General features: G+C 46.4%; 1 protein-coding gene across 1 annotated transcript in view; it reads left to right on the top strand.

Annotated features, from left to right (window-relative positions):
• The window catches only part of LOC149337322 (ATP-binding cassette sub-family C member 3-like), a 165207-nt gene extending 146289 nt beyond the window's left edge, over positions 1–18918 (top strand). The window contains exons 24-26 of the mRNA XM_089553415.1: positions 5829–5995; positions 12618–12812; positions 18709–18918. Of these exons, the coding sequence (XP_089409541.1) occupies positions 5829–5995; positions 12618–12812; positions 18709–18859 (513 nt within the window). The 3' untranslated portion in view covers positions 18860–18918. The remainder of the gene's footprint in view (positions 1–5828; positions 5996–12617; positions 12813–18708) is intronic.
• Positions 18919–20564: the final 1646 nt, after the last annotated feature.

Here is a 20564-nt window from a genome sequence, read left to right on the forward strand (position 1 = left end):
TCGGAGACATTTTGCATCGCTGACATTCACGGCACGTTTTCACGTGATGGGAAACGTCGGCAGCTAGCCGCGGCCAGTAGTACTTCTCCTAGATGCGGTGCAACGTGCGAGCAATCCCGAGATGCCCTGCAGTCGGCTCATCATGACATGCCTGCATAATTACTTGCCTGAGATTTTTGGGCAGGACAAGAAGATGCACTGTCGTGTTTGGCGCGAACTTTTTCTTCAGGAGGGCATTATTGTGAAAGACGAAGAACGACAGTTGGCGCTTGAATCCCCGGGGAGGCGATGCGGTCTTGTCTTTCAAATAATAAACTAGGCTTTGGAACTTGGGATCCTAGCGCTGCTGCTGCACGAAAGTGCTGGCGCTTCACGGTCCTAAGAAAGCGTCGCTGTTTTCCTCCTCCTGTGCTGTGTCGACGAGGGCTCGCGAGAAGCAGTCTTCGTCGGATTGCTTGCGGCCAGATTTGTAGACTACAGTTATGTAGAATTCTTGAAGGCGCAGGCTCCAACGAGCAAGGCGGCCGGAGGGATCTTTCAAAGTGGCTAGCCAGCACAGAGCATGGTGATCGTTCACAACCCGGATTGGTCGTCCGTACAGATAGGGGCGAAATTTCGACGTGGCCCGAATAATTGCGAGACATTCTTTCTCGGTGGTCGAATAGTTGGCTTCAGCATTCGACAGTGAACGCCTAGCGTACGCGATAACTATCTCCTGTGTACCATTTTTCTGAACGAGGGCGGCTCCTAAGCGCACACTGCTCGAATCGGTATGAATTTCGGTTTCGGCGTTTTCATCAAAGTGCCCGAGCACATGAGGGGACTGTAAGTGGCGTTTCAGCTCTTTGAAAGCTTCCATTTGCGCCGTTTCCCATTTAAAGGGGACGTCAGCCTTGGTAAGTTGTGTAAAAGGTTCAGCGATGCACGGAAAGTTATTGACGAATCGCCGATAATAAGCGCACAATCCAAGGAATCTGTCTATAGCTTTCTTCTCATTAGGCTGTGGAAACTCTGCGATCGCAGCTGTCTTCTGAGGATCTGGGCGAACTCCATCCTTGCTTGCGACGTGACCAAGAAGCAGCAGCTCCTCTTAGGCGATGTGGCACTTCGCTGGTTTCAGTGTTAGGTCTGAGGACTTTATTGTTTCCAGCACTATCCGAATCCTTCTGATGTGGTCTTCAAAGCTTGAGGAGAAGGCAACAGCGTCATCTAAGTAGACTAGACAAATTTGCCGCTTCCAGCCTGCGAGGACCGTATCCATTACGTCGCTGGAGCAGAGCAGAGGCCGAATGGCATCACCTAGAACTCGAAGAGTCCGTCTGGTCGGATGAACGCAGTCTTCTCGCGATCTCTTTCGTCGACTTCAATCTGCCAGTAGACGGTCTTCAGGTCCATCGATCGGAAATACTTAGCGCCGCAAAGCGGATCCAATGTGTCGTCGATGCGTGGGAGGGGGTAGATGTCCTTCTTCGTAATGCTTTGTCAGGCGGCTAATCGACGCAAAAGCGAAGGCTGCCGTCTTTCTTTTTCACTAGGACGACTGGCGCTGCTTAGTGGCTCCTTGATGGCTGGATGACGTCGTCACGATGCATTTCCTCAACTTGCTTGCGGATAGCTTGGCGTTCTAGCGGCGATACGCGGTAGGGGCTCTGCCGCAGTGGTCGGGCGTGTTCGTCTGTGACAATACGGTGCTTGGCAAGCCGGGTTCGTCGCACATTCGATGCTGCACTTTTGAAGAAGGTGCACCTTTGCTGCACCTGCAATCTCTGCACCTTTGAGGAAGACTGCGTATTTGGCCTTGTGTGCTGCGTGATAATGCTGAGTTGATATCAAACGTGGGTTGTTGGCCTCGGTCAGATAAGATAGTTCTACGGGTTGGTCGGGGAAGGCAAATATGTCTCTGATGTCTGCCTGTTCGTCGAGAAAAGCAATCGTCGTACCTTTGTTTAGATGCTGGTATTCTTCGGTGAAGTTTGTTACCAGCACCTGGGCTTGGCCATTCCGGACTTGGGCGACTACCCTTGCGACGCCTGGTCCTGGGTATTCCCCTCGACAACGCCATCGGCATTTTCGATGAGTGCAGTACCTATGATGGCGATGGCACTCGATCGGGGCGGCACACTCAATACTTCGTCGCGGACATTTAAGGCAACGTGTTGAGTCGTGCTCGTCACTGCAGGTATGGCTTTGTCCGTGGAAAGCTTGATCGACTTATATCGAAGGTCGATGACTGCCCGATGTTCATTCAGGAAGTAAAATTGGTAAATTGGTTTTTGAGGAAAGAAAATGGCGCAGTATCTGTCTCGCATATCTCGGTGGACACCTGAACCGCGCCATAAGGGAAGGGCGGGAGGTAGGAGTGAAAGAAGAAAGAGAGAAAGAGGTACCGTAGTGGTGGTCTCCGGAATAATTTTGACCACCTGGGGATCCTTACCGTGCACTGACATCGCACAGCACACATGCGCCTCTGCCGTGTCCCCTCCATCGAAACGCGGCCGCCGCAGTCGTGTTCGAACCCGGGTACTCCGGCTAGGTAGACGAGCGCCTTACCACTTAACCACCGCGGCGGGTATTCAGGAAGTCTATTCCAAAATTCACGTCTCGCGAGGATTGCTGTAGGGCCAGGAAGGTGGTAGCATAGGTTCGCCCACTTACTGTAACTTTCGCGGTGCAGCGTCCTGACGGCGTAATCAGGTTGCCACCTGCGGTGCGGATCAGCGGGCCATCCCAAGTTGTTTTTACTTTCCTTAGTCGGACAGCGAGTGGCGCGCTCATGACGGACTAGTCAGTTCTCGTGTCGGCCAAGGCAGTGACCGCGTGGCCCTCGACCGTAACTTCAAGTTCACTTGTTCGCGTTCTCGTATTTCACGCTGTCCTCGGTGTCCGATCTCGGCATCGTCGAGTAGTGAGGCTTCGGTGTGCCTATTCCGACGTTACTTCTCTGGGCGGCGGTAAAAGCTTCAAGTATGGCCGCGTCGTCGTCGGTGTTGTCGTCGTAGCTGAGGCATGGTCTTGTGTTTTCGTCTATGGAGGATGTTTGCTCTTGCGCTAGAAGCAATCTCACCTCCAGAGGCTACGTTATTCAGTTTAACCTTCGGGGGCTGGGGGAGCGCCCACGCACGGCGTAGCCTCGGCTAGGAGATACAAGGCGCGGTGACGAGGGCGGCGGGGAACGTGATAGGCGGTTAAAGATAGCCACACAGATAGATAGTGGATAAAGATAGCCACACGGTCGAACTGTTCAAGCCATTCTTCAGGGTCGGCGTCAGGCGAAGCGTCGAAGGTTGGTGGCACCCGAGGCGGCTGCAGAATGTTTGGAATCGACGTCTGGGGTAAGGTCATGGTGGACGTTGCTGTTTGCTTCCTCTTCCGGGCAGGCTCCGGCAGGTTCGTCCCATAGCAGACGTCGGCGTGCACGGTGTACTGGAGTCAGGTCCTCCGGTGAATGACTCAGTGGGCTGGCGTCACGACTTACAGGGGGTGTCCGGTACGTGGAACGCTGTCCAGCACCTCCACCAGATGTCACGTTGTAGTGACGGCAGTCCAGCGGTCAGGAAGACAGCAACAAGACTTGCAAACGAAACTCTTTATTTGGGCTGGCATGCGCCCGCAAAAGAAGTGAATCACTCGGCGTTGGCGTAAGCAACAAACGTGCTCGCCAGTCGTCGAAATATAAATGCCCGCCACCAGCGGCATCGCTAAATTTAAAGCCGGCAAGGAAACTTCGAGATAACAGGTGAAGATCATCTACAGTAATCTACGAGGTCTGTTAGAAAAGTATCCGACCTTTGGCCGAAGAAAAACAAAGGTCACAACTGGAGCGTTGGAAACCTAATTACCTTCAAAGTAGTCTCCTTGGGACTCAACACACTTCTCCCAGATGTGCTGCCACTGTTGGAAGTATTCCGAAAAGGCCTTTTACGGAATGGAGTTTAGCTCAGCTGTCGTTGCAGCCATAATGTCCTCTCTTGTCTGAAATCGCGCTCCTTTTAATGTCCTCTTAACTTTGGGAAACAGCCAGAAGTCGCAGGGGGCCATATCAAGAGAGTAAGAAGCCTGTTGAACTACAGGGGTCTGCTTTTCGCCAAAAAAGTCTTAATCAAGTGCGAAGAATGTTCAGGAGCATTGTCGTGATGGATGCGCCAATTTCCTGTTGACCACAACTCCGGTCTCTTGCGCCGCACAGCATCACGTAGGCGACGGAGGACATCCCTGTTGTACTCTTTGGTCATTGCTTGACCCTGGGGCGTGCGTACTAGTGGTGTGCCACACAGCGAGAGTCCAAGAAAGCAGTCAGCATCACTTTGAAGTTGCTGAGCATTTGGCAGGCCTTCTTTGGTCTTGGGGACGTGGAATGCTTCTGCTGTGACGACTGGGATTTGGTTTCCGGGTAGTACCCGTACCCCCAAGACTCGTCACCAGTGATTATGGTGTTGATGAAGTCGGGGTCACCTTTTGCGGAATCCAGCGTGTCCTGTGAGACTTCAACACGAAGCTGCTTTTGCTCCACCGTGAGCAGCTTCGGCGCGAATTTCGCCGCAACTCTCTTCATGGCCAAATCTTCGGTGATAATGGAATGTGCAGAAACACTACTGATGTCCACCTCTTCCGCAATTTTTTGGGTAGTCACACGACGGTCCCGCTTCACCACAGCGTTTACTTCGGCCATGAGCTGGCCAGTTCGGCATGTTGATGGCCGACCGGAGCGTGGCTCGCTCTCCACCGATGTGCGGCCATCTTTAAGCCAGTTGTACTATTGCTTAATTTGTGTGCTGCTCTAAGCATCATCACCAAAAACCGTTTAAATATTCCGAATGGTTTCCACTTGGCTGTCGCCCCGTTTCTGGCAAAATTTGATGCATTAGCGCTGCTCCTGTCGCACCGCCATTTTGCTTGCACTAAAAAACCGACGAGAGCACTGCGCATTACCTCACTCAAACGCTGCCTCCCAGCGACTGACGCTATCGGCAGGCGGGAAAAAATTCGTGCATGCGCACGACGGTTCAAGGTCTGCTGGTGCAAGCGCGCTTGTTTCATATCCATCAGGCGTTCACAAAAAAAACATAAGGTCGGATACTCTTCTAAAAGACCTCGTACAAATACGTAGATGCAGCTCTTCATGGCTTTGATCAATCGAGATTAGTCCGGTCGCTTCTCGAGCCACGAACAAAACTGATAACATCCCTTTCCTGCAGCCTTGAGCGCGAACGAATGGACACTACAATGATACGTGGCAATATTTAAACCCAGGTAATGATGAATGCTTTGCACGACGAAGACGAGTGATTTTTTTGTAGTTCGCGGACTTTCTTTGGAGCTCGGAAAAAAAGATGCACGTGAGGCTTTCTTTATCGCAAATAAATAGAATGGGAGTTTCCGAAGGTGCTCGCCAACTTTGCCATTCACATCTGCCGTCTAGTCAATATTTAAGAATTTACAAAAATTATCTTAATTACTCCTTAATTATCAGCAATACAAAAATTTGCCTAGATGCGCAAGCAGAGTGCTAGCTGTATGTTTGTGGTTTCCCTGGCCTACCTATATTATCTTACTTTCTAACCCTTAGCTAAAGTTAGGCTGGACACCCTGTATAGTCATTGGCCGCTTAAGTAAAATAGTTCATTCTTAGAGAAGGCTAGCAGAACAGGGGGTGACAGAGTTAAGAGGGCAGATAAAAAATTTCCTTTCATAGCATGGGCGCGGTTGACCTGCAGGTTTACCTGTAGCCTTTGTCCTGTTGTGTACGTAACCATGGATGATTGGTATGGTCATGACTCCCTCCCGCAAATGTCCGCTTGTTTTTCTCAGTGAGATTTGTGATTTCACAGGACCCCAGCCTTGTAAGAGGGACGCTGCGGATGAACCTGGACCCCACAGACTCTCACTCTGACGCAGAGATCTGGCAGGCCTTGGAAAGGTCACACCTTGCCAGGGTCGTCTCTAGCGACGAGAGGGGGTTGCTACTAGAGACCACCGACGGAGGCACTAATCTAAGGTAGGAGCTCAGTATGCAGTCAAAGTGAGGTTTTCGTGGACAGTCACTGGAAACAAATTGTTATATTTTCACCCAAACAGTACAGGCGTCCCTGTCGTTCTTTGCCTCACGGAGAGATTGATTCTTACGAAAGTTAATGCTGCTGCATATCCTCCATCTGCCTTCTTTAATCTCCTAATTAGAATGCTCGGTGTGCTTTCCACGTGGAAAAATAGCCTTGGAAAACATTTTGTCCCTACTGCCGGAGGGAGATTCAACAACGTTGTTATTTTCAACTGCACTCCAAAACTTTTGTACAGACTGGGACACATGAGAGGAGGTACCCCATTGTGTACATTAGGCTTAATTCATTAGAAAACGACATCAATTTACAGTATGCAGTGCAGACATTACTGACGTGCGCTTTGAATTGGGGTGGTGACGACTACCACTTTTTTCAGTAAATGAAAGTGCCTGTAGTATTTGTTTTTTCTTCTTTCCCTCTTCCAGAATCCCATCATGTTTCTGTAAGCTGTTTCCAATGCTGTGAAAGAATGCTACTTTGATTTCTCTTACTTTTCTTGAAACGTTTTCATATCGTATTTACGCCACCACTACTCTAGTCTTCCCTAGTCTTCCCCTGTTGTAAACAAACCAATACATCAACGCTAAAAGTGTGACTATACTGAGTCAAATGGAACCTCAATAGGACCACCTTACAAACAGATGACCCCCAGGTGACTGACTGGAATCTAAGTACCCGACTCCATAGCTCGCGGAAATACCAGCCCAATACCAATGATGACGAACGTGAATTCATTTCAGTCCTATACCCTACCACACGGGCAGTTTCAAAGGCTATTGGTTCAAGAGTTTTCGAGGTTCTCAATCGCTATAATAATAATACTTTAATAATAATACTTTATTGCGCCAAATATTTAAAAAAATGTACAGAAATCCGGCCTGCCAAAGCCTCATAGGGCTTGAGCGGCAGAGCCCGACAGGCAGCGTAACCGCGCAGACATACACACAGGCAAAAAAAAACACATTCAAAATAACGGACATCAAATTAGTATGACGGTGAGAACAAAATAGACACGACTCATGTTACATGAAGGAAAAAAAAATCCTCATCAGATTAAATCGCAAGGAAGAAAAACCAAAGTGGTATGACAATACCTCAGATCAGTGCAATAAATACAGCAGTAACCAATGAAATCACAAGATTTACTTGACAGGTGGTAAAGCACATGCATGATGTCGTAAACCCTCTAATTAATGTATCGCAGCATCTTTTTTATTTTGTATTTAGTTTTTGCCCGGCGAACACTTGGAGGTAACCTGTTAAAGTGAAAGGGAACGTAATAATCTCTTAAACGCCTTCCATATCTTGTAGACCGTCGGGGAATACAAAAAGGTTCCTTCGGTCGAAGAGACCTTGTGGGAACATACGGAATCTTATAGTCACTAAGCCAAAAATGTTTCAGGACGATCGTTTCCATCAAAAGGCGATCAAAATCAGGTAGAGAAAATACCTTAAAGAGATCAGAATTGGAGGGAAGGCCTAAATCATAGCCGATATTTTTTAATAAAGATCGTAGGAGAGAATTAATCCTGCACTTCCAGCGAACTGCACAGTGACCATAAATCGTTATGCCATAGCGCAGTATGCTATAACCAAGGGCGTTTACGATAACTTTGCGCATTGAAAGCGGCATGTAGTACCTTATGTTGTAAAGCACACAGGAGACGGTTCGGAGCTTTTTACAAACGTGGGACAAGTGATCATTCCATGAAAGAGCACTGTCAAAGTATAATCCTAGGTATTTCACTGTATTTGTATAGCTCAAGGGTACACATTGACATTGGGAACAATCAGATCCGTGCAAGAAAAGGTGATGGTTTAAATCTACCTTCTTCATCGGGCTGTGAAAGCATATAAGCTGAGTCTTAGAGCTGTTAACTTTAATTAGGTTGTTTGAGAACCAGTCCATAGAAATTATTGCTGCAGCTTGAAGAGAAGAAATTGAGTCAGAGTAGTTCGGTGACTGGGTTACAAGTACAGTATCGTCAGCGTACTGGTACAGGCCTACAGGAACAAAGTTTGAAAGGTCGTTCACGTAGACGTTAAATAACAGGGGACTAATTATAGAACCTTGCGGGACGCCAGCTTTAATTAACAAAGAAGCGCTCTTTGCCCGGCCAATGGAGATATATTGCGTTCTCTGCAGTAAAAAATTTTCCAAAAGCGAAAGAAACGCTCCACGGAAGCCTAACCTGGACAGTTTACACAATAACACACTGTGACACACGCTGTCAAAAGCCTTGCTGACATCCAGAAACAGTGCACACACCACTTGGTTACGTTCAAAAGATCGATTTAACATGTCAGAAAAATCCTCCAAAAGCATTTCCGTCCCTTTACCTTGTACAAAACCATATTGACACGGTGACAGGATTTTGTGCTTGTCTAAGAAACTTGTCATTGTAAACAGCAGATGTTTTTCTAATATTTTAGTCAAACAGGGCAAGACTGAAATAGGACGATAATTCTCATACCTATTACGTGCACCACCTTTGTGAATTGAGGTAACTATAGCCGCTTTCATGTTCACCGGGATCATGCCGCTTGAGATAATGCTGTTGAACAGCGACAGCAACACGCCTTTAAGTATGTCGAACAAGGTTCGCAAATCATCAACTGAAATGCCATCTATTCCCACAGATCTATTGCGTTTAAGACCAAAAATAATTGAACAGAGGTCATCCTCACTTAGCAAAGGTAGGTGTGCAGATTCAACTGTGCTGTTCTTCAGAGTACAAAATAAGGGATTCTGTTGCGCACTGCCCGAAACTTGCGAGAAGAACCTGTTGTATTCATTAGCTATTTTTTCTTCATCAGTGCCGAAATACGACACAAAATCTTTGCCATCATTGCCACGCCTTTTGACACCTCGTAGATTGTTAATCAAAGACCACGTTTTTCTAGTATCAGAGCCTGCATTCTTGAACTTGTTACGAAAATGTACTCTTTTAGCCTGACGAATCATTGCGTTTACTTTATTTCTTGCAGCCTTAAACTTGGACCGTAGCAGGATAGATGCAGGTGCCCTTTTCGACTGGGCCCAGAGCAAATCTTTTTCTTTTATAGCTGATAGTATATTTAAGGTCATCCATGAGTTTTCCTTATTGCGCTGCCTGATTTCAACCACGCGAGTAGCCGCTTTCTTAAACTCTTGTAATAGCTCAACAACCTTATCTAAATGTCTTTCGGGGGCACGTTTTCCAAGAACACTTCCCAATCGTATTCCGATGCCAGTCGGTAAAAGATTTTGGGATCGCAGATGGAAATTTCTTTTTTACCGCTATCTGCTGTTGGAGGGTTCGATTTCCGGGCTAAAGAACAACAGACAAAGTAGTGGTCTGACAGCTTTGCTTCGACGATAGCAGATTGTAGGGCACAATTCGGAGCTCTTATATTTATGTGGTCGATGCAAGAGACGACAAGTTGCCCTGACAGAAATTCTTCTCGCGTAGCTTTCTGGATAGTTGGTTGCAGTCCCCATTTTGATAACAGATCAAGATAATCTGAGACCAGAGCCCTAGAAGGGCGAAAGGTATCTATGTTAACATCGCCTATAACACAGATATAATCTTCATGCGAGTGGGCTGAGAGGGCGTTGTCAAGTTCGGCCAAAAAGAGCCTGCCATTGAAGCAGGGGGTCGGTATACTGAAAAGAGTATCAGAGAGAGAGCTGGCGTGCTCAAACGCAATGCTACTACTTCTGCTTTCTGAAAGTCAGAATTTAGCTCTGTGACAGTCCAACTGTCTCTCACAAAAACTGCGACGCCACCCCCTTTTCTAGCAGGTCGGGTACAGGAAATTGCTTGGTAACCTGGTATTGCATACTGATTGAAAATATCGGCTGAAATATTGATTTCCGTCAGTACAAATACGTCAAATGTTGAACGAGAAGGTGAAGTTAGTGCCATGAATTCATCCCAGTGCTTTCGGATAGTGCGGATATTAACGTGCGTCGCGCAAAAAGCAGGTTGTGCGTCACTTGTGAAAAATTTTGTTACTTCGGAAAATGTTGTACATGCAAGGAATTCGAGATCACCCATGCTCAGCAGATCTTATCCAGGTCAGACATCTTCTCAATGCGGATAACAGTCTTGATTTCTTCTGATTTCTTGGCCAGAACTTTGCCGTTACGTGTCCAAACAAATTTGTACTGCTTTTCTTTTCCCTTAGACCTGGCCAATCGGAAAAGCTCCTTGTTTGTCCGTGTCAAATTTTCGTTGAAATACAGCCGAGGGTGAGACTCATCCGTAGGTAAATCGCGAAGCTTTTTCCGTAGAGCAAGCCATACTTCTTTAGACGCCACGTCACGCATCTGAACAAGGATAGGGGGAGACGAACTGTCCTTTTTCGGCAGTCTGTGTATTGAAGCGACTGTATTCGCTTCAAATTCTGGAAACTCTAGTGTCTGAGCTAGATCGCCCATGAAAGAAACCAAATTCTCATTAGGGTTGGTTGGGAGGCCATGTATTTCAAAGTTGCATCGCCTGCTGTACTGTTCAAGATTATTAACTGCGCACCTTGATTGATCCAGCAGCTCAGCTTGAGCGACAACAGTCTCAGAAAGTGATTCCACTCGGGCATGTAGCTGGGTTAACTCAGCTTGGTTCGCTTCTAGGGTAGACATGACAGAGTCATATTTATTAGAAAGGAACTCAATTGACGTTTGGATTTCAGTGACGGTTTCAGCCATCTTTTCACCTGTTGCCTTAAATTGGACCAGTTCCTCCACTTTAGTTGTGAGAGCTTCAACCGTAACTCTCAGTTGGTCAAGTTTGCTGTTAACTGCAGAGAATTCATGACCAAAAGAAACGTCACTATCATCCGAGTCTGAGTGATTGCTTGCACTGGATTCGCATGATGGGCATGTCCAGGTTTCACGCTTAGCAGTCGACATTTTTGAAAAAGCATTTTTCGTGATAGCAGAACAGCTCTTTCCAAAGTGGTAGCTACTTTTGCAACGAGAACAAGTCAAACACTTTCCGTCCACGGGTTTGGAACAAGCAGAGCATGTAACAGGAATTTTTGCAGTCAGCGGCGAAAAAAATATACAATATATCCAGTTTCAGCAATTGGCAAATCAAACTCACCTGCCAAGAGCGAGAAGCAGGGTTTAGACAAAGAAGCGGATTGCCGCTGACTGCGATGATGCCTGGGTGTTGACGGTTTATATAGCTGTTGGCAGACACCACGTGATCCTCCACCCGGCTTCTTGCATCCGGGTACTTTGGGCTTGTCGACTGCACGTGGATGATAACCGACCAGGTGGACGCATGCGCAACGGGATAGTCCTAGTGGCAGCGTCCGAGATCGCCGTGCGGGCGCAGCCGCCCCTTGAAGATCGCGGTACACCTGATCGGCCTGCCAAGAGCGAGAAGCAGGGTTTAGACAAAGAAGCGGATTGCCGCTGACTGCTCGAACTCGAAGGAGTGGTACCGCTTCTACAGGGCAGTGTCGATCGCCGTCGAGGGATTCCGTCACTTCGCACAAAGGCGTTATGGCTGTGGCTCCACCGTCACCACCAATTATTTTCCAGGCAAGCTAGCAATGAGTCAGTAAGGCTAACCTGAATATATTAAAAATACGTATTAAAAATTATACATTGCAGTAGCATTATTCAGTTTAGAAATTAACTTTTTTGTCATGGACAAGCTGGGGTAGCATTGATGTGCATTTCAGGAAGCTGGTGGTAGTTGTATTTGGTGCCGCCGGGGTGGCTCAGTGGTTATGGTGCTCGACTGCTGACCCGAAAGACGCGGGTTCGATCCCGGCCACGGTGGTTGAATTTCATTGTAGGAGAAATTCTAGAGGCCCGTGTACTGTGTGATGTCAGTGCACGTTAAAGAACCCCAGGTAGTCGAAATTCCCGGAGCCCTTCACTACGCCGTCTATCATAGCTTGAGTCGCTTTGGGACGTTCTACCCCATAAACCAAACCAAGCCAGTTGTATTTTGTATCGCTGGAAAGAACGGTATTACGCTCGCTGCAGCATTTTGTCACCTGGCTGTCTTTTCTTTTTGAAAAGTAAATAGTATTCTATAAATTTTCTTCTATTTATAAGGTTATATTGCTTTTCTTTTATTCCTTACCATGTTGCTGCGAGTGTTCCACGTCCGACAATCCAAGCCCATCAAAATCTCGTTGGCGTTCCTCGCTGCTCCGTTGACTCGGTGGTCATCGTAGCTATCCGTGTACGAGCGCTCAATCAATCACCTTTTCATTCGATACACTGTTAGTTGGGAAGTCTTCGAGGCTACCATGACAGTTGTATTAAAGGCGTACTGAGCATTCCTGGATTATCTCCGAAGAGCCCGCCAACGCTACTCTCCAGCCCTCTCAAAACTTATCAGGGAGAGAATTACAAACCAATGCAGCTCCAAACCTCTTGATTTTAAACAAATACTATCCCACATTTTCCACATCATCCCATACCGGGACACCTTCCCTCGGCGAGGGCATCGACAAACCCTTTATTCTTTACCCTCACTAATGCTTTGAGTGTCAAGGATAAGACGCGCGTTGCACATTTCCGAACAGTAGCCGCACATTGCGTTGACGCAGCGTGGGCCAGCGGCAGCTGGTGTGCCTGGCACGTGCCCTGTTGCGGGGGTCCAGGGTCCTCCTGCTGGACGAGGCCACGTCCCAGATGGACGGAGACACGGACCGACTCATCCAGGCCACGCTGCGGGACGCTTTCGCCTCCAGCACACTCCTCACGGTCGCCCACCGGATACACACGGTGCTCGACTACGACAGGTGAGACGACCAAGTAGAACTTAGGCAATATGCGTACGGGCATCTTTCTTTGTTTGATCATCATGCACGGAAGATAAAACCAGGGCGCAACTCCTTCCTCTAAGAAAAAGTGGCTTTTAAAACTTGCGTGCTAATTCCTATCCGCGTTATTGCACCGCATTTCTTTTTTACTTAACTGCTTTGCACAACAACTAGGTCCTAAGACATAGTATGCAATATTCAGCACTTTTTACTGTTGATCCGTACGCTCTCTTAAAACGCTTCGAACTGCAAACGAAACACCGTTTGGATTTTAGTGCCCCTGTGGCACCAGAGCACCCCCATGCTCTTGATATAATTACGGAATTCGCTAATTGCAAGTCTTCAGTCCTTCAACCTGATGTGCATATTGCGACTATTTGTCGACGGTCAATTCAACGTAATGCTGACTGCAAGAAGTTATTTTCTACAAAATCTTAACTGTTATAAAACGTCAATATCTAAGTTAAATCCTCCTGAGAGTGCCTCCACTTCTCACCACATAGCACAATCTTCGTTCCATTTTCAACAACACTGTAACTGTTTACGGTGCTTCGTAACTTTCTGTTTTTTTTAGGGCATCTATCTCTATTGTATCAATACTTGGGAAATGGGAACAGTGCGCCATGGACACTTTTATCAAAACAAATTTTCAATGTAATACCCCACCAAGAATCTGAACAGTCTCCTTTTGAGCGCACCGACACTCAGCGTTAATACGACCTAAGAAGCATAGATGAAGCGTTCGTTTCTCATGACAATAACGGCGCCTGTTATAGAGCTGTAATATACAGGGCGTCCCAGTTAACATAGACCTAGATTTGAAAAAAAAACTAAGCCTTTTTCAGGACTAAAATTACATAGATATTGTTAGGATTTATGTAAAGTTAGGGTACCATTTGTTTCGCTCCTCCTATTTGAATAATTAGTCGAGATAAATAAATTATCTTTTTAAATATAGCTTGAAACGTTCGGCGTCAATAGGAAAGTTGTGGAGCTCCACAAATATTGTCCAACCCAGGCACTTCCAACAAGATAAACTTAGCGTGGCCGTTTTTATTCACGAAAAACGAAAGCCCGCGGAGGTTAAAAAATACCACGTGAGAGCGCGCTTCGTGCGCCCGGATGCGGCGGGATTACAGCGCTCTCACCCGTGCTTTGTAAAAACCATCACTCGCTTCGCACCTTTCGTGCTGGCCAATACAGGGCTTCGCGTTGTGCTTGGTTCCAAGATAAGCGCCAGTGGGTTCGGGCGGCAGTTGAAAGAAAGAGCGGCTCCCGTTTCTGAGGCGATAATTGCGCTCACACGTTAGCAGAATGCATGCGGAGGAAGGACGACAATCTCATGAGTTCGAATTTGGGAGAAAGATACCAAGAAGCAAAGACGCATATAACAAGCTTGATAACGTCGTGTGAATTACGCTGAAAAACGGGAGCCCAGCTTTCTTGGAGGGAGAACAATCCCTCCAGTGCTAGTAACTAGTTGATACAGCCACATTTTGTCCAGCCACAGCACCAAGGGTAACCGCGTTTTCGAAAGTTTAAAAACTGATATGACTATTACTAACAGCCGGCTACAAATCTCTAATTGCAACTAGGTGCCTAACTCTACTACTTAATAAGTTACTTATTAAAAATTTATTAACCAGCTTACTACTTAAGCCGATTCGCCGGCTTTCTGGTGTCCGCCAACACTAGTAATACTATGCCTCAAAATCCGTATTTTTTACCCAAAAAGGCTATTTTTGAAATTTTTTAATATTGTCACCGGACGCCGGTAGAACGTTCTGTCTGGCCGAACAGTACTTGGCAAGCAGACAGGGCAGAGCGCAGCCGACCTACCCTAGAACCGAGCAGAAGAGGACGAAGTCCGGCGCGTGAGAAAGGATGAAGACAGACCGCATGGGGGCGCCGGTAGAGTGTCTAAAATAAGTGTGGCAATATGTTCGCTGATACCCCGGTACAGTGTTGGCCAGATCGTTCGTTATTCTGCTCTACTGGTCAGCAATCCCTGTTCACTGATGCCATCATCATCATCATCAGCCTTAATATGCCCACCGTAAGGCAAATGCGTCTCCCATGTCTCTCCAATTAACCCTGTCCTTCGCCAGGTGCGGCAACTTATTCCCGCAAATTTCCCAATCTCCTCCGCCCACCTAACTTTCAGCCGCCCTCTGCTATTCTTGCCTTCTCTTGGAATCCACTCCCTTACCCTTAAGGACCAGCGGTTATCTTGCCTTTACTAATGCATACTTTATCAAAGAAAGGTATGCAACCTATGCGTTAAGCGCCAACGCGGAGTTGAAAAAATGAACCTGAGTAGCACTTGCTGTAGGGCTAATTGGTCTTCCATGAGCTTTGATGAAATGGTGCGAAAACACAACGAACAAGAACAAGAAGGACGATGCGGACGCAAGCATTGAACTAACAACTTCTTACTTCAGAAGAAACGGCGACAACATATCTATACAGTTTCTAGTCCATACCCGTTATGTAGAAAGGTAGGTGAGAAAAATATTGATCTTATAAATGTGTCAGGTGATACCAAAACGCCAGAAAACAGCGTGACAGACAGTAAAAACCTTGTTTTTGTTTGAATGCTCGCCTGAAATTGAAAGAAAAGAAAAACGGAAGCCATAGCAAAGTACAGAAACAGTGGTCGCATGAAATCATCGAGGCAGCCTTGAAACCGCCGCTGAAAGAACAGTGCATATGCAAACGTTCAGTTTTACTATCAGAAAAATAACTTTTTATCTGTCACTTCATTCTAGATTTTATTCAAGCAGCCCAGCTTTGTCATGCATTTCATAATGGTACCTCATTCAGTTTCTGTGCCCTTCATTAGTTGTTCACTCTGCTATTACTTCATTGCCCCTTTTATATTTTTAGCGTTTTGCCGTGTTGGTTGTTGACCTCTTACAGATTTTATCGTTTTTAGCTTTTAAGATCATGTCCTTCATTTTGATAACTGCGGGATTTCTTTTGCATGTTTCTTGTTGGCCGTTTATCTTGCCAGCCTATGGTTTTCGCCATGTGGTATCAGGAAAAAAAGAGCAGCTTAGCTGATTTGGCTGGCTGGTGCCTCTACTCTTCTTGCCCCTCCACCAAGAAAAAAAAACTTTTTTCTTCGTTTCACGCTGCTTTCTAGTTTGTTTTGCATCTCCTCATCATCAGCCTGACCACTCCCACTGCAGGGCAAAGGCCTCTCCCATGTCTCTCCAATTAACCCTGTCCTTTGCTAGTTGCCGCCACCGTATCCCCGCAAACTTCTTAATCTCATCTTCCCACCTAACTTTCTGCCGCCTCCTGCTACGTTTGTCTTCTCTTGGAATACACTCCGTTACCCTTAAGGACCAGCGGTTATCTTGCCTTCGCATTACATGCCCTGCCCAAGCCCACTTCTTCCTCTTGATTTCAACTAGGATGTCATTAACCCGCGTTTGTTCCCTCACCCACTGCGCCCTCTTCCGGTCTCTTTACGTTACACCTATCATTTTTTTTTCCACGGCGCGCACCGTTGTCCTTAAGCTCAACCCTCTTTGTTAGCCTCCACGTTTCTGTCCCATAGGTGAGTACCGGTAAGATGCAGTTGTTGTATACTTTTCTCTTGAGGGATATTTGCAAACTGCCATTCATGATTTGAGGAAACCTGCCATAAGCGCTCCACCCCATTCATATTCTTCTAGTTATTTGCCTCTCATGATCCGGATGAGCGGTCACTACCTGCCCTAAGTAGACACATTCTCTTACTACTTCCAGCACCTCGATAACAATGGCGAACTGCAGTTCGCTTGCTAGACTGTTAAACATTACTTTGGTAACATGTTTTGAATATCACAATTTTTCTCACCTACCTTTCAACGTCACAGGTCTGGACTAGAAGCTGTATAGATACGTTGCCCCCGCTACTTCTGAAATAAAAGTTTTTAGTCCTGCGCTTCCGTTCACGTCGTATTACTTCTACTTGTCCATTGTGTTTTCGCGCTGGTTCTTCAAAGGTCATGCAAAAGTGTACTTTCGCATCATAAACAAGAATTAATTCGTCCTAAAGCACGCCTCTTGTCGCTTACTCATATAAAATGCTTCTAACATAGAGTTCTAATGGAAACCTTCCGCTTCATAAAGAGGAAAGAATTCTTCCTCATGCAAGCCTCTCCGCGTTTCCACATATAAAATGCCGCTAACATACAGTCTCAAAACAGTTCGTTGGCATCGTAAAATGCAGGGAGTTCTCTTTAATGCATTGCATTCCTTGTTTGCTCATATAAAAGGACCTTAGCGTAGAATTTAAAAACAACCTTTTCGCATCATAAAGAGGCAGGAATTATCCCTAATGCACGACTCTCGTCGTTTACTCATGTAAACGGCCTCTAACGTAAATGTTAAAAACAATTATTTTCCGCCTTCACTGAATATTCTTCAGAGCGCCGGCTGTAAGCTGTTTTTTTTTTTAACATGAAATGCTTTTACCTCCTATTGTCAGTTAATTCAGGCGAACATATTCAATAAACTGCGGTGAGCCGAAGACCGAACGAGAAGCCAAACTTAATAGGGAACTTCAAACATTGCAGCATCTACTAGAACTGTACTGTAAAAAAAATAACGGAAAGAATATATCAGCGACGATGGGATTTGGAGCCGGAACCGACGCCAGCAGAGCAGCTTCGTCTTCCGATGCTGTAGACCTCTCACCCATAACCGCGACCTCTCGCCCTGTGTCTTTTATGCGGCCGCCTCTGACGCCTCCTGCTGAAAATTCTCGTCTTCGTCATTTTTCATACGCTCAAAAGTGGCGCATTGCGAAGGCTCCTCAAACCATGAGAGTAGCCAGGGAAACTGCGTGCGGTGCCTTCACCGAACAACGGAAGCGGGCGAATACAGGGGCACATTCTTTGTGTAAAGAGAGTGGCTGCCACAATACAGGTCGTACTAGCATGAGCTGCGTCATTTCCTCCGTTGTTCCGCTTTTCCTGTCTTTTTCCCTTCCTCTCCCTGTCCACTTCTTTTCGTCTAGTCACAGACCAAGTGCTTGAAGCTTTCATAGCAGATGCCGGAGATAGCAACGTCTTTTCTTTGTCTTTTATTAATGCGAAAGTATTACGCGGTTCGCGGTTTGGACGCAAAGTGGACGCGAAACATGACCGCAGGCTTTGGGTCATGCAATAAAGAGTTAGGCATAAAAGAATGATTTTATGAGGTATAGGATGACAAAATATTGCTGCGCGCGGAATTGGGTTGATTTGGAGGATTCGGTTCATTAATTGTAGGCAAAAATGCCAATTAGCCGTCGAAGTAGCTACAAACGCGGATGTAGTCAGTAGACGTCAAATATCCTTGGGCCTCAGATTTGTGGGAAAGTACGCCACCAAGAGGAATGAAATTGTTAAGCAGATTAAAAGGTGATTCATTAACGTTGAATAGTCTGACATAAATCTATGGTTGATGTGGAGCAATTACATGTGGAGAGTCAGTTACCCGTCAAAGTAGCCACGGAAGTGGGAGGACGTTAAAAGAGCCTCGGATGTCGCAATATATAGTATGAAACCAAAAAGAAAAGAGGTTGAAAAGAAGAAACAAGGTTAAAAAAGTGTTAACTGATGTAAAATTAACAAAAGCAAACGATAAGTAATGTAAACAGTCCCAAGTGAAGCAAAGACAGGTGACAACTGTCGAACAGGCGTCAATGTTGTACCATTTATCCAATGCGGGTTGCCGCAATGATCTTTAACGTTTTTGTCTTTATAAATGAACAGCTAATGACTCGTACTTTCGACCACAAGATGCACTGCAAAATTTTTTGAGGCTCTGGATGCAGGGTAGTTATATGCTTTGGTGCAGCCTATCAAAATCAGTGACCGGCGTTGCTTTCTTTTTGCAGGATACTCGTCCTGGAAGAAGGCAAGGTTCGAGAGTTCGATTCCGTCTCCGCCCTGCTTTCTAACCCGTCGTCAGCATTCTACGGCATGGCTGTGGAGGCCGGCATCTCCACTCCCCGGTCAAACTCAAACCGCATAGCCACTGCGTTATGATGACCTGCTTTCGCTCTCGCTTCGCAGGCCACAAAATAAAAACGAAAGGTGTCGTTTTGTTTGTACCCTGGTGGACTGCACACTTTAACGCGCTTTGAACGCAACAGTATAGCTTTTTGGTCGTGCGATATTACGGTACGATGAACCACTGATCCCCTTTTATAGTGGAAGAAACGAACAAAGCAACTTCGTTCAACCGAATCGCGTCTTTGTTAGTGTGTGAGAGAGAGAGACTTTAATGAAATACAGAGAATTTAGCCGGCGTTTAAAAACCGCTGGCATGCTACTCTGCGTAGGGAGGGGAATTTGTGAGATAAAGACAGAAGGAGAGCAATGTGGAAGAGGTAAAAAAAAACGAAGATAAAATGCGGCCATGAAATGGGTACTAAGGATGCAATGGCGAGTACTGATGTAACCTATGGAATGACGGAGTGCATAGTCCGACAAATGGGCAGACGAAGTTCACTGCATGAATAATGCATGAAGGGAACGTGCAAGTGAATTTAAAGCTTATCGAGATGTCCAATGTCTTTTAAATAAGTAAATAGAAAGTTCATTGCAAGTCTCTGTTGCCTAAGGCAGGCTAAGGGACCTAAAACTTTGTCCATTGTTAGGGGCACTAGGCAGAGCTTCTGCATGGAATATTCATAGTACGCACGCTCGTTAGCATACGCAGGACACTCAAGCAGGATATGTTCAACAGTTTCTATCGGGGCACAGTTGTCACAATGCGGACTGTTCATTTGTCCAAAACGGTATCGCAAGCCATTGGTATATGCAGCATTCAGACGAAGTCGGTGATAAAGTGTTTCCAGATGTCGAGGAATTCTGGGTGAGAGTCTTGATCTAAGATGTGGGTCGATTTAGTGAAGAAATTGGTACTGATGTGTCGGAAAACTACAAAGCCGATACGTTTCTTCGGAAGCAAATCTTTTACCCATTTTGGACGCATCAGATTTCGTGAAAAAAGTTCGAATGTATCTCGGATGTTGATGGCCCTGACGGGCCGCTTCATTTGCTTTTTCATTAGCCAGAATGCCACAGTGAGCAGATGCCCACTGAAATGTTATGCAATGGCCTGCGACAATAGCTAAATGATGTCGATACCCGATGTCGAGGGAAACTTTCTGGTGATTCGTTTTCTTCAGCAGGTTGGCCAGGATCTGCAGAGATATTTTTGAATTGTTGAAGATAACCCAACGGCCGGCGGATCGGCGCAGGATGTAAGAAACAGGCTCCTTAATGCCGTGAAGCTCAGCGGTAGTAGAGGATGTCCTCCGATGCATCCGGTAAGAAAGGGCATGGCCTGTTGAGGGCATATAAAGGCCACAAGAAGAGGTTTTTTTAGTAGTTCAACCATCGGTGAAGATATGGGTGTGCTGCGTATATTCATCTGTTAAATAGGCGACAGTAGCTCGCAGAAGCGCTGCCTGTGGCATGCAGCTCTTTGCATTCACACCTGGAACAAACTTCTTCACCTTTAGAGGAGAGAGTGTCCATGGAGGAAAGGCCAGAGGTAGTAGTTTCTGTGGCTGATTAATTGTAGGGAGGGGCAGGAGCTGCACTGCCTGGCCAAAGCTAGAGTTGCTGTGAGTTAGGTGGACACGGTGTAGGAAGTGCTTCTTCCTTTGCAGGACATGGCAGAGATGGGTACGCATAGTTTTCTGGGCGGCAATCACCTCTAGTGGGAGACATCCTGCCTCCG

The sequence above is a fragment of the Amblyomma mixtum genome, chromosome 7 (assembly GCF_055824585.1).
Source record: "Amblyomma mixtum isolate Tamu chromosome 7, ASM5582458v1, whole genome shotgun sequence".
NCBI classification, from domain to species: Eukaryota; Metazoa; Arthropoda; class Arachnida; order Ixodida; family Ixodidae; genus Amblyomma; species Amblyomma mixtum.